The 14165-nt window shown below is 44.4% G+C and overlaps 1 protein-coding gene across 3 annotated transcripts in view; it reads right to left on the reverse strand.

Moving 5' to 3' along the window:
* Window positions 1-14165, reverse strand: part of ASH1L (ASH1 like histone lysine methyltransferase) — a 295195-nt gene that overhangs the window by 12828 nt on the left and 268202 nt on the right. For all 3 annotated transcript variants that reach the window (XM_029580354.1, XM_029580355.1, XM_029580353.1), the window contains exons 17-19: window positions 6259-6411; window positions 4614-4668; window positions 4386-4518 (exon numbers count right to left, since the gene is read on the reverse strand). In XM_029580354.1, the coding sequence (XP_029436214.1) occupies window positions 4386-4518; window positions 4614-4668; window positions 6259-6411 (341 nt within the window). The remainder of the gene's footprint in view (window positions 1-4385; window positions 4519-4613; window positions 4669-6258; window positions 6412-14165) is intronic.

A 14165-nucleotide genomic window follows, 5' to 3' on the forward strand; every position in this document is an offset into this window, starting at 1 on the left:
TACATGAAAGTGTCTGGAGTTCCGACACCCTACGAGCTGATGTAATGGCCACCAGAAAAATCACCTTCAAGGTAAGAACTTTTAGATTTGATCTCTTCAAGGGCTCAAAAGGCGCCAAACAAAGAGCAGTGAGGACTAAATTCAGACTCCACGACAGATAGAGATGCCGAAGTGAAGGACGCAAGTGTTTTGCTCCCTTAAGAAAACGAACTACATCTGGATGTGCAGCTAACGCTACGCCCTGGACGGATCCACGCAAACAACCAAGCGCCGCCACTTGCACTCTGAGGGAACTACATGACAAACCGTTAGACCGGATTGTAGAAAACACAGAATATCTGACACCGAAGACCGGATAGGCATGACCTCTCGGTCCAGGCATCAAGTCTCAAACACTTTCCATACTCTAACATACGTGAGATTGGTAGAAGTCTTGCGTGATCGGAGGAGCTTGGCTACTACAGCCGGAGAACAGCCTTTGTGACTTAACCTCTGCCTTTCAAAAGCCATGCCGCTAGACAGAAGCGATCGACTTCTTCCAAACAAACAGGCCCTTGATGCAGCAGGTCCGGGAGAACTGGAAACCGCAGCGGGCCCTCCACGGCAAGACTGAGAAGGTCCGCAAACCAGGGACGTCTCGGCCATTCTGGAGCTACCAGGATGACCTCCGTTGGATGGATCTCTATCCACCTGAGCACTTGCCGATCAATGGCCAAGGCGGAAAGATGTACAGAAAAACCTCTGTGGGTCAAGGCAGCACTAGGGCATCTACCCCTTCTGCTCCTGTCTCTCTCCACCGAGCATAGAAACGTGGAGCTTTGGCATTCCGAAACATCACCATGAGATCCATGCTGGGCATGCCCCCATGCATTGCAAATGAGTTGAAAAACCGCGTCCATCAATTCCCATTCCCCGGGATCGAGTCGGTGACGACTTATAAAGTCTGCCTGCACGTTGTCCACGCCGGCGATGTGAGACGCTGCTATACTTACCAAGTTTTGTTCTGCCCAGCTGATCAATTGTTGAGCTTCCATCGCCACCGGTTGACTTCTGGTTCCACCTTGGCGATTGATGTACGCCACCATGGTCGCATTGTCTGAGAGAATTCTGACCGACTTGCCCTGGAGGAGGGGATGGAATGCTTGCAATGCCAACCATAATGCCCTGGTTTCCAGTCAATTGATCGACCAGAGAGATTAGATGGGAGACCAAAGTCCTTGTACTGATTTCCCTTGGCATACCACTCCCCAACCAGAGGAACTGGCATCGGTGGTGACCACTGTCCGGTCGGGCACTTCCAGGGGATCTCCTCGGACTAAATTGTCCTTCACCAACCACCAGTCGAGACTGGATCGCACTGCCTCCGTAAGCGGCAAAGGTAGATGAAAAAGCTCGGAGACTGGGTTCCATCGGGAAAGCAAGGCAGACTGTAAAGGCCTCATATGAGCAAAGGCCCAGGGTACAAGTTCTAATGTTGAAGTCATCGACCCAAGAACCTGTAAATAATCTCGGACTCTGGGTGGGTGCTTGAGCATTAAACCTCTTACTTGGACTTGCAGCTTGGAGATGCGTTCCGTGGTAAGAAAAACTGCCCTGCTGAGTGTCGAATAGAGCACCCAAATACTCCAACGACTGAATGGGCTCCAGTCGGCTCTTGGTGAAATTGACCACCCAGCCCAGCGATTGCAGGAGCTGAAGTACTCTCTGAATCGCCTCCTGGGCAAGCACTTTCGATTTTTCACGAATCAGCCAATCGTCCAAGGATGCACCAGCAACCTTTCCCTGTGGAGATGGGCTGCCACCACCACCATCACCTTGGTGAATGTCCTGGGCGCTGTGGCTAGACCGAAGGGCAGAGCCTGAAACTGAAAATGCTGATCCAGTACCGAAAACCGAAGAAACCTGGTCTGACCGAATGCCTATATGAAGATCTGCTTCCGTGAGGTCTAAGGATGCTAGAAACTCTCCCTTGCACACTGAGGCAATGACTGACCAGAGCATCTCCATGCGTAACCGTGGGACCCGGAGATATCTATCTACTTTTTTCAGATCCAGAATGAGCCGAAACGATCCCTCTTTTTTTGGCACTGTGAAGTAAATGGAGTATTGGCCTTTCCTTCTTGCCTCCAGAGGCACTGAGATGATGGCCCCTAGTTGCAGAAGTCATTGCAAAGCGTCCTGCACCGCTCTTTGCTTGGTTTCGTAACCGCAGGGAGAAATTAGAAATCTTATTCTCCCCCAGAGATTGGACCATATCTTCCAGGTCTTTACCGAAAAGCAGTTTGTCTTTGAAGGGCAAGGAGACATCCACTGACCAGTTTCTCAAAAGAGGAGCCTATGAGCTGAGACAGCTGAAACCATGGATCTGGCCGATGTGTTCAGTAGATCATGTAGTGCATCCACACTGCATGCCACCAAAGCTTCCAGATGACCTGCCTGGGCTGGCTTTTCATCCGATAACGCGGTGTTAGCTTGCAACTGCTGAATCCAGTGGAGACCCGCTCGTATGGCGAAATTGCTGCAAATAGCCGCATGCACTCCCAGTGCTGAAACCTCAAAAGTCCTTTTAAGTTGCACCTCCAAATTCCTGTCTTGCAGGTCCTTGAGTGCTGTAGCTCCAGTAACCGGGATCGTGGTCTTCTTGGTAACAGCGTACACTGCCGCATCTACCTTGGGTACTCAAAGCAGCTCTAAAGCATCCTCTGGCAGAGGATATAGCTTGTCCATGGCTTTACACACTTTCAATCCCAGGTCTGGGGTATCCCATTCCCGGAAGAGCAAATCTGTAGCCGAGAAATGAAAAGGAAAGGAAGAAGCAGGGCCTCTCAGACCCAGCAACACCGGATCCATAGCACCCAGTTTAGATTTTTCAGGGGGACCTTCAATGCCCAGTTCAGCTAAAATAGAAGGAATATGGGGACCCAACTCCTCCTTTCTAAAGAGGCGCACCACCTTAGATCATCCCCTTCCGCAGCATGCGCCCCACGAATTGTGCCTTGGTGCTGTAAATTAGGGTCTACATCCACCCCCTTGGGGGCTTGGGCAGTAGGTCTAGGTCATCTGGATCATAATCCTGACCAGAAGTATCCGTAGTAATCTGGGGAACCCCTGACCGACGGGGACGCTTAGGCTGAGCAGGCTCCGTACCTCCCTTACAGGTAGACCTTTTCTTAGCAGAGGGCTTAGATCCTTGAGAAACGACCTTTTTTACCAGATTGCAGCTTCCCTAACTTCCTCTCCTTGTAAGCTTTATGAAGCAATAACACAAATTGTGACAAAAAAGAGGAAGAGGAGGAGTCAGAGGCCCCCCTCGAGGCTATCCTCCATTGCAGGGGAATTAGGCTGTAAAGGTTCCCTGTCCTTGGGAAACCTTGCTGGGGAGAAAGAGGAGGTAAAATCCTCTCCCCAGCGCTGCACTAGACACAACCCTGAATGACTGGAAAATGGTCCCTTGTTCCCATGCTGAACGGGAACTGATCAGCCTCAGAGTGAATTGCAGCAGATGTCCCAATCGGGACTGGGGCACACTTTGATTTAACTGGTTTTGCCATTTTAATATTTTTTTTGGCTCCTGACAGCCCCTCCCCCCGGGATGCAAGCCGAGCAAAGGCCCTCCCTGGAGAGCCACGCGCGGACCGACCCACACACATGGCAAATGGACGAACGCGGCATCGAGTCTTGACAGGAAAATAAAGACAAAACAAATTAAAGAAAATTCAATGAAAATTCACTGAATAAACAGCAAAACAAAAGGCAAATACCGCACTGCGACAGGGAGTGAAGGAGAGAGAGCCGGTGAGGGAGAAAAACGAAAGCAAAACTTTTTTTTAAAATTATAAAACTTGCCCGGCAGTGGTCCAAGTTGCCGATCCCTTTGGGTGGAATGAACCAGGCTCCCCGGTGTCGCACCCAAGCTGCTAAGTAGATAAGTAGGGCCCTTGACCCTGTGAAGCAGCTGCCTCAGACCAGTGGGGGATGGTTCTCTCAGAACCTAAGGACCACCTGGGAGGCTAACGACCACTGTGCTGCCACAAGCTCCTTTCTTTTATATTCTTTTTAAATAAAGCTGAAATAATCCAGAAACAAAAGACAAAAAAGTCCCCTAAACTAACTAAACACAAGATAATCAACTTAAGCACACAGCCCAGACTGTAGGTTTGGCACCTCTCCCATCTGCTGGACTGTAGGTGGCACCATTCTATTTATAGGCGGAGTTGTTTTGATAACTGCTCTGTCTCCATCTGCTAGAGGGGGGGCAAAACCCAGGAGTCTGGACTGATCTGGGTATGAACAGGGAATACAAGTTAATGCACATCCCCTACTACAGCAAAAAATCCACACATGGCATAATGCTCGGGTACATGCCACACTCATCCAGGCTGTACCTCAGCATTCCGGAAAACCTTCAGCATGTCTGCATCAAAAGCCTCCACCGTTTTATAGCAGCCTGTCAGAATCTGTTTCTCAATGGTGACCAGGTCCAAAGGGTCAGAGATCTTTTCATAGTAATCAGCATTTCTGGGACCACAGGAAAGATACAGGGAAGAGTTAATGCTCACATTCTGCAGAAGGAAGAAATCTCTAGCAGAATGAAAACTAGATAAGGGACTTACTTTTTCTTAGGTGGAAGGTTCAGAAGGGGAGCTGCGAGAGCCTGGCTGGAGGAATCTGAAAGAGAAATAGAAAGGCCAAAGATGAAGCTCAGACTAGGATTTACAGCAGCACAACAGCCTCTTACTCTCCAGTGGGGATTATTCTAGCGCTTATAAAAGTTACTATTTTGTTATATAAGATGAATGTTTTTAACCTTTTTTCAAGGAACACATGAATTCAAGCAGGGTATAAATAAAAAAGGCAAGCTGTAGCAACTGTTCAGCTCCTGTTTTTGCTCTAAATGTACTGCTTGAAACTTCAGTGCCTTGGAACAGTGTATGAACAACAGTCATTACAAATAAAAATGAATACTGAACGTAAGTACAAAATCTGCAGAAGCAATTTCTCATCAGCATTACCTCCAGCATTTATTAGAACATAAGAAATTGCCATGCTGGGTCAGACCAAGGGTCCATCAAGCCCAGCATCCTGTTTCCAACAGAGGCCAAACCAGGCCACAAAAACCTGGCAATTACCCAAACACTAAAAAGATCCCATGCTACTGATGCAATTATTAGCAGTGGCTATTCCCTAAGTCAACTTGATTAATAGCCATTAATGGACTCCTTCTCCAAGAACTTATCCAAACCTTTTTTGAACCCAGCTACACTAACTGCACTATCCACATCCTCTGGCAACAAATTCCAGAGCTTTATTGTGCGTTGAGTGAAAAATAATTTTCTCCGATTAGTCTTAAATGTGCTACTTGCTCACTTCATGAAATGCCCCCTAGTCCTTCTATTATTTGAAAGTGTAAATAACCGAGTCACATCTACTCGTTCAAGACCTTTCATGATCTTAAAGACCTCTATCATATCCCCCCTCAGCCATCTCTTCTCCAAGCTGAACAGCCCTAACCTCTTCAGCCTTTCCTCATAGGGGAGCTGTTCCATCCCCTTTATCATTTTGGTTGCCCTTCTCTGTACCTTCTCCATCGCAACTATATCTTTTTTGAGATGCGGCGACCAGAATTGTACACAGTATTCAAGGTGCGGTCTCACCATGGAGCAATATAGAGGCATTATTACATTGTCCATTTTATTAACCATTCCCTTCCTAATAATTCCTAACATTCTGTTTGCTTTTTTGACTGCTGCAGCACACTGAGCCAATGATTTTAAAGTATTATCCACTATGATGCCTAGATCTTTTTCCTGGGTGGTAGCTCCTAATATGGAATCTAACATTGTGTAACTACAGCAAGGGTTATTTTTCCCTATATGCAACACCTTGCACTTGTCCACATTAAATTTCATCTGCCATTTGGATGCCTAATCTTCCAGTCTTGCAAGGTCCTCCTGTAATGTATCACAGTCCACTTGTGATTTAACTACTCTGAATAATTTTTTATCATCCGCAAATTTAATAACCTCACTCGTCGTATTCCTTTCCAAATCATTTATATATATATTGAAAAGCACCGGTCCAAGTACAGATCCCTGAGGCACTCCACTGTGTGTTATGTGTGTTTCGGACAATGTTTGTGCATGTGTATTAGTGTGTGAGTAAAAGAAAACATCTGGAAGACAAAGAATAGACCCATATTGGCAAATTTCTTGGCTTGGAACACCAGGCCTGCATTTTCTCTATTCAGAATCCATTTACCTTTGTAGCAAACAATGCTATGGCAGATTTCCTTGAAAATTTGTGCAAGGCGTGCAGCTCGAGCCACCTCAATGTTCTCCTCTGCAGCTGCTAATCGACGTGTCCTCACTGACCGGGATGTCTGTAGTGCTGAAAACTGGGTCATGAAGACATCTGGAACAGGTAGAATGGTGAAAACTAAGTTTCTTCCTTGTAACAAGTGCTTACCATGGACAACAAGATGGATACTATTTTGATTATGTACAAAATTAGTAAATTAGAATAATAAAAAATGTTGAAGTTGCCATACTGGGTCAAGACTGAGGTTCCATCAAGCCCTGCAACCTGTTTCCAACAGTGGCCAATCCAGGATACAAGTACCTGGCAAGTACCCAAACATTAAATAGATCCCACGCTACTAATGCTGGTAAGAAGCAACTAAGTCAACTTGACTAATAGCAGTTTATGGACTTCTCCTCTAGGAACTTGTCCAAACCTATTTTAAACCCCAATAAGCTAACTGCCTTAACCACAGCCTCTGGCAACAAATTTCAGAGCTTAATTGTGCATTGAATTAAAAAGAATTTACTTCTATTTGTTTTAATGTACTTCTTCCTAACTTCATGGTGTGCCCCTATTCCTTGTATTATCTGAAAGAGTAAAGAATTGATTTACATTAACCCATTCTAGACCTCTCATGATTTTATAGACCTCCATCATATCCCTCCCTCAGCCATTTCTTCTCCAAGATGAACAGCCCTAACCTCTTTAGCCGTTCCCCATAGGGGAGCCGTTCCATCTCCTTTATCATTTTGGTCAGCCTTCTAACTTCTTCAGTGTATCAATATCTTTTTTGAGATGTGGCAGCCAGACATGAACATAGTACTCAAAGTGTGGTCTCACCATGGAGCAATACAGAGGCATTATGATATTCTCCATTTTATTCACCATTCCCTTCCTAATAATTCCTAACATTGTTTGCTTTTTTAACCGCTGCAGCATACTGAGCGGGCAATTTCAATGTATTATCCACGATGTTAGAAATAGGATACTGAGCTTGAGAATCTGACCCAGTATGGCAAATCATATGTTCTTTGAACAGAGGAATAACCAGAAATAAGCTGTCAACAGATGAATAACTTTTTTGTGTTTAAAACCCCTTTTCAGTTTTTTCTTTTCTCTTTCCTTTTTTTTTTAAACATAAAACCTCAGAAATTATATTATGGGCCCTGGGCCCAACCTAGAGGACAGAGTGACCAAACCTACTGTCACACAAAAGTTGGTGTTCAAACAGTAATGAAACATAAATGTGTAAACTGAACTCCGCATCACAGTCATGCAAATCTCTTCAATGGGCCACCAATGTTACCATGACTATCAATATCAGCTTTGATATGTCCTTCTAGAGTTAGGGCTGTCTGGGCGTAACAAAAGGAAATGCAATCTGCCAGCCGATTAGAATTTATGTTTGATTACAGCAAATCCTGGGTATGCTGGAGATCATGGCAGCCCTTCTCTGGGCTTTAGGATTCTGCAGTTAGAACTCTACAAGAGTTCAGAGGCTGAAAGGGACTTCTACCAGCTAGGTTAGAACCACCTTGACATCCCATGACATAGCAGAAGGTTTCATTTGAAGCAAGTCCTGCATAAATCAGACAACTAAAGACTGTGGAGAGCTGGAGGTTCCCTTTTATAAGCTGGTAATAAGCACCAATTGCACTAAGGTGAACTCTAACAAAAGTGGTCTTGAGACCTGACTTTAAAGCAGAGCTTTCCAAAATGTGTGTCGCCTGCAGTGTGAAGGTGTGTCGTGCGAACGTAGCACATTAAAACAGTCAGCACCTCGGAAGCCGCTCCCCTCCAGCTTCACGCGCATGCGACGGCAACTCCAACGCAAACATAGTACACAGTGTTGCCAACCTTGCTTCTTTCCCGCGAGTTTAGGCTTTTTTTTCTAGCGATCTGCTTTTTTTTTTTTTCAGTTCGCGGGTTGCTTATTATTGGGTGATTTTTGCTGTCAAACGCAATTTTTTGGGCTTCGTGGGTGGGACTTGAGCCCAGCTGTCCCTGTCATTGGCTGCTGCTGCTGCCGAGGAGGCCTGGCCACGAGGAACATGTGGGCAAACAGGTACTGACTGCAAGCAACAGTGTCTGGTGATCATGTAAGATGTTATGCACCACGGCAGGCTTGAACCTGAAGGGAGTGAAGCACTTATCTGGCAACAATCAGAAAGAAGAGTGTGGGGGCCAGACATGTGCTGGGGGAGGGGAGAGAGATGAGTGTATGGGGGACAGACGTGCTTGGGGAGGAGAGAGATGAGTGTGTGGGGGACAGACGTGCTGGGGGGGAGAGAGATGAGTGTGTGTTACTCAAATTATAACATTAATCTTGGAATACTATATATTTTTAATATAAATGGAAGGTTTTCATGAGGTAGGTTGTGTCGTGAAACATTTTATTTATGTATATATTTAAGGAAACATACATAAATTGTCGAAATACGTTTCGTTCGTTTAACCTTTAACCTCTGGTTTGCTAGTAGACTGAATTACTGTGGTATGAAATTATGTTTGTCTAAAAAGTGTGTCACCAACATGAAAAGTTTGGAAAGCTCTGCTTTCAAGGATGTTAAAGGTACTCAAGCAGTTTTTCTATGGGGCAAGAGAAAGGGTCTAGGGTCCTGCCTTCTCACCAGATAGCAAACTTCCATTTAAAAACAGTGAACAGTGCAGCAACCTGGCCTTTCTAAACCTATGCCTTTGGTGTCAATACAGACTTTGGAATTTTTCCAAAGATGTTGAGGAATCTCAGTCTTTGCTGTTTGATAACCCTTGATGACATCTTAGGGTAAATGCCACAGCTAGGCAGGACTGTAATAGACAGGGCACCATTTGAAGTTGCCAGTTCTCATCCCTGACATGGTAATAAAAACAGTGCAGCAAAATCAAAAGGGGAAATTTTTGGATGCTGATTGAGAATGCCATAAGACTGTTTCACTGAAAGAATACTTGAAACTAAGTGCCTTCGACAAAAAAGAAAAGAAAGTGCCAAAAGATTACTACAGAGGCTAATGGTATTGGAGACAGAAAGGAAACAAAAACAAATACAAATAGATAAAACCGTATAAATTATTTAAATATGACTAAGAACAGGAAAATAATAAAATACATAAAAATAAAACAAAAAAATAAATAAAGGCACCCGTTTAAGACCCAACATGGCCATGTTTCGACAAGACAATCTGCATCAAGGTACACTGAATAATGCCTATAAGCATATGTAACATAGTGAAATTTAAACTTACCTATTAATTTCCTTTCCTTTAGTCCTGCCAGACCAGTCCAAACAAGTGGTTATATCCCTTCTGCCAACATCAGAGAAAAAAAGCTCAAAGCTTACTTCAATATCCTATAGGGGTCTGGTGCTGCCATCAGCTCTTCAGTATCTATCCTATGTCAAAGTTAAAACAACTGAAAGCAACTGTTTTGCTTTGCAAACCACCACCACCACAAAAACCTGATGCAGCCAAGAAACTTCACTCCATGGTCATTAATCCAGGAATTAGAAAATCCCTACACCAAGGTCATGATTTGGCCAACTATCTTCAGAATGGGCACCAATGTACTCTGCTAGTTTATTTTTAACTTTTCAAACTGAGAGCCCTTGATTGTTGTGCCTTCCCTAGGTGGGTTCTGGACTGGTTTAGCAAAACAAAAAGGAAAGTAAATTAACAGGTAAGTTTAAATTTCACCTTCCTTATCGTCCAAATAAGTGGGATATACCAAAGCTCCACCCAGACTGGGTGAGTGGAAGCCATAATAGCTCTCAGGACTCCTGCATCCAAGGCATAGCCTTTCACAGTCTGCACACCTACATTGAGGTCCTTAGAACAGGGATGCAACAAGATGTAGGCGCTGCCCTGCCATTATCCTCTGGAAAGACAAGTTCTGATTTTGCCCTCATCGAGTTGGCTTAACAGCCCTCTGGGACCTGCAAACTCTTGCTAGAGCAAGCAAAGCATGCTTCCCCTTGATGTCTCCTGAAATCAATATCTTAGAATCCACTGCACTTTAATAGGGCACATCAAAGACCTAGCCAAGAAAAATCTGGTGTATAAACATCTCAAAGGTGACCTACAACAGACTTGAGAATGGCCTTCCTTGTCCTGGCCTAATTGCTCTCCTTTCTCACCATTATAAGTGAAAAAAGCCAGATTCCGACAGAAGCGAAATTCTACTTTTAGAAGGGGGATAGTATTGGGCTCAGAGATAACTTTTCTGTTAAAATTACCAAAGGCTGGGGACTGATGACATCACCAGCCTAAATGGCCATGTGAGAGCTGCTTACAGCAGTGTCTTTGCTTTTCAATTCAACCTTGACGGTAACTGAAACATTGGTGATGACATCTCTAAAGAAAGCTGTTGACTTGAAAGTTTTCTTTCTCCAAACTCTGTGAGGAGCTGAGTGGCGCTGCTGGCGATTCGAGGCATGCAGGTATGCCTGACAAGCTCCAAGAGGAGATCATCAAGACGTCACAGCATTTGCAATCAGATTCTGACCTACCTTCATGCGCCAAGTTTCGCGAATGGTTCTGTGATCTCCGCAAAAACATTAGAACAAATAAAGCAGAACTGTTTGCAATGATGTCGGAGCTGCATGAGGAACTGTTAGAAAATGGACGCCGTACGGATGAGCACAGCTCGAATCTGGATGCCCACACATTTTAGCTTGATGATCTTCAACCACAGCTTTATGAGCTGAGAATTCGAATATTGTTGAAAAAAAATCGAAAACAAGTCTCGGTGCTGCAACCTCCGCTTTCGCGGTATTGCGGAAGGCCCTACACCTTTGCTGTCTGTAAGCCTTGATCTTACAATTTGGCGCTTTCCTGCAAGATTCTAAGGAGGTCTCGGTCTTTCTGGCCTTGAGGACATCACCACAGAAAGAGCCAATCGGTATTTGGGACAACGCGCCAGCGATCGTCCATGGGACATAATTGTTTTCATTCTTTCACAGTCAAAGACCAACTTTTCAATAGTGATAGGAAGAAGAAAACATGGCCCTGGAATTCTCATCAGGTCGCAGTTTATGTGGCTCTCTCAGTGGTCACTATGCAAAAACGCTCAGAGATGCAACATGTTACTTCACTTTCACAGGAGGAGAACTTTCGTTAGCGTTTACCGTACAGGGGGCTATATATAAAGTTAAAACCGTGAGTGAGGCAGAGGCTATTTTGACAGAGCTGGATTTTGGCTTCCAATGTTTCAACTTCCACTGCGTTGATTCTTCGAAATAGTCCCCGCTGGCAGCGGGCGGAGAAGGGAGGTCGCCAACTTCGATGACAACCGGGAGGTCTTACTGCTAAGCAGGATTCATTGACTTGAGCTAATCCATTTTCTGTTTTTGCTATGGGTAATGGTGCTAGCTCAGTACCTTTTCTCCTCTTTAGGGATTTGCTACGCTTAGCTACTCTGCTGTATCTTGTTTATGAAAGTTGTGATGCTATATTTGTGCTCTGTTTTTTTCTCTTGTTGGGGCTTGGGGGGGGGGAGGGGGTTCCCGGTTTCTGATGGCTCTCACTCACTTTTGTTGCTGCTCTGGGTTGGGCAGTCTCTTTCCTGGTAAAGTGGGGAGGAAGGGGGGGAACGGGGGTGGTGGGGGGGTGTAGAGTCCCATTTTGTGTATTTGGGATACCTGCTTTAGTGTTGCTATGATGACAGCTTTCAAAGTATTCTCTTTGAACGTGAAAGGGTTAAATTATTATAGGAAGAGGCAATTGTTGTATGCTGACCTAGTGGCCCATTGTTTTTATTCAAGAGACTCATTTGAAGAGGCGGCATGAATACGTAATGATCTCCTCCTTATAATCTAGGCATTTTTATGTGCCTGCTTCCCAGGGACATAAATATGCAATGTTGAGTATTCTTTTACCCTCTCAGCTTGTTTGTCTTATTAAACAGAGCCATGCTGACCCATTGGGTAGGTATATCCAGGTCACAATAGAAGTGGAGGGTGAAACTTTAACTTTGGTAAATGTTTATGTCCCCAATACTGAATAAGGCCCTTTTTTGAGGCGATTTCTGTAATTTTGGAGGGCAAATTACTTATTGGTGACGATTTTAATCTATCTCCAACACCTCAGATAGATAATTCTTCGAGGGGGGGGGGGGGGGTCAAACTTCAAAAGCTTCCCGCTCTACATTTAAACAGCTTACGCATAGATGGGGCTTAATGGATGCATGGAGACAGACATCCTACAGTGAGGAATTACACTTTTTTCTCTAAGGCCTATGCTGTTTATTCTCGCATTGATCACTTGTGGGCAGATAAACTCTTGTTGAATCAGGTGACCAACACAGGCATCAGGGTCATTTCATGGTCTGATCATGCCTTGGTTTGGGTGGATTTATCATTTGTGAATTTGGATGGGGGTCATCGCTTTTGGAGACTCTGATTCCTTGCTGACAGATGATGCTTTCTGTTCTCTCTTCTGGAATGATCAAAGAATATCTATGGCTTAATAATGTGGGAGATATGTCTCCAACTATTCTCTGGGGGTGTCTCAAAGCAGTTTTGAAGGGGCGATTCCTCTCCCAGGTGTCCTTTCAGAAAAAGGAAAGGATGCGGCAGCGAAATTTGTTACTCCCTGGGACTGAACTAGAGCATTTACATATCTTAAGCGCCCTCTCTACCTTCATATTTTGGCACTTAGAGAAGAACTGCGTGCTCTAGATGCAGGTCTCATAGCATACCAGTTAAATTTGGTCAAGCAATTGCAATTTTGAATGGGGTGATAAGGCTGGGAAACTTCTTGCCCACAAACTGAAAGCCAGGGAATTTATGCAGCAAATTACAAAGGTGAAAGATCTGAGGAGCCAATTGTTAACCACATCAGGAGACATTAGAGGCATGTTTTCCCAGTTTTATATAGTGATTTATATAGTGTGACGCTGGTATTTCCCATCGCTGAGATTGAAGCTTTTCTTCAGAGTGTAGATTTGTCTAGTCACTCTATTGAGCAACAGACTTCGTTGATTGGGGAGAATCAAACAATAGAGGTCCTGCAAGTTATTTGGGATCTTAAAGTCAATAAATCTCCGGGTTTGAATGGCTTCTCTCCTAAATTTTATAAACTCTTTGCCCCTTATATTGTTGTTCCTCTGAAGAATGTGTTTAATGCTCTATGGCATGGGGACTCGCTTTCAAAGGGCTCTAACTTGGCAGGAACTACCATCCTAGCCAAACTGGGGAGGGATCCTTTATTATGCGGTTCATACAGGCCAATCTCCCTTTTAAATGTCAATCTTAAAATTTTAGCTAAAGATGTGAACCAAGCAGGCTTTATTCCACATCGCATGTCAGTGGACAATGTCTGTAAAATTATTGATATTTTATGGCATACTTCCAGAGATAAGATTCAGACTGTATCCATCGATGTTGAGAAAGCATTAGAAATGGTCCACTGGGAGTTTTTGTTTAAAGTATTAGAAAAAAAATGCAAGTCGGCCACCATTTTATAGGTTGGATTCAATAAGTTATTTGAGCACCCCCAAGCCTGTCTAAAGGTAAATGGTGGGTACTCCAATTCTTTTCCTGTCAATAGGGGCTCAAGACAGGGTTGCTCCCTATCGCCTTTGTTGTTTGCCTTATTTCTTGAATCGCTGGCGATAAGGATTAGTGAGAATGAAGCCATCCCAAAGATTCAGATTGGTGAAGGGATGTATAAACTTTCAATGTTTGCCAATGACATTATATTTACACTTTCCCAACCTCAGGAGTCCCTTAGGGAAATTATGATCGAACTGTTGAGGCTCAGCAGAGTCTCTGGGTTTAAAATCAATTTTGAGAAGTCAGAGGTTCTGAACAGTTCAGTCCCTGGGTCTGATTTACCAGCTCTGCGTAGGCCCTTTCCTTTCAAATGGGCTGC

This window comes from Rhinatrema bivittatum, chromosome 16 (genome assembly GCF_901001135.1).
Source record: "Rhinatrema bivittatum chromosome 16, aRhiBiv1.1, whole genome shotgun sequence".
In the NCBI taxonomy this organism is placed as follows: Eukaryota; Metazoa; Chordata; class Amphibia; order Gymnophiona; family Rhinatrematidae; genus Rhinatrema; species Rhinatrema bivittatum.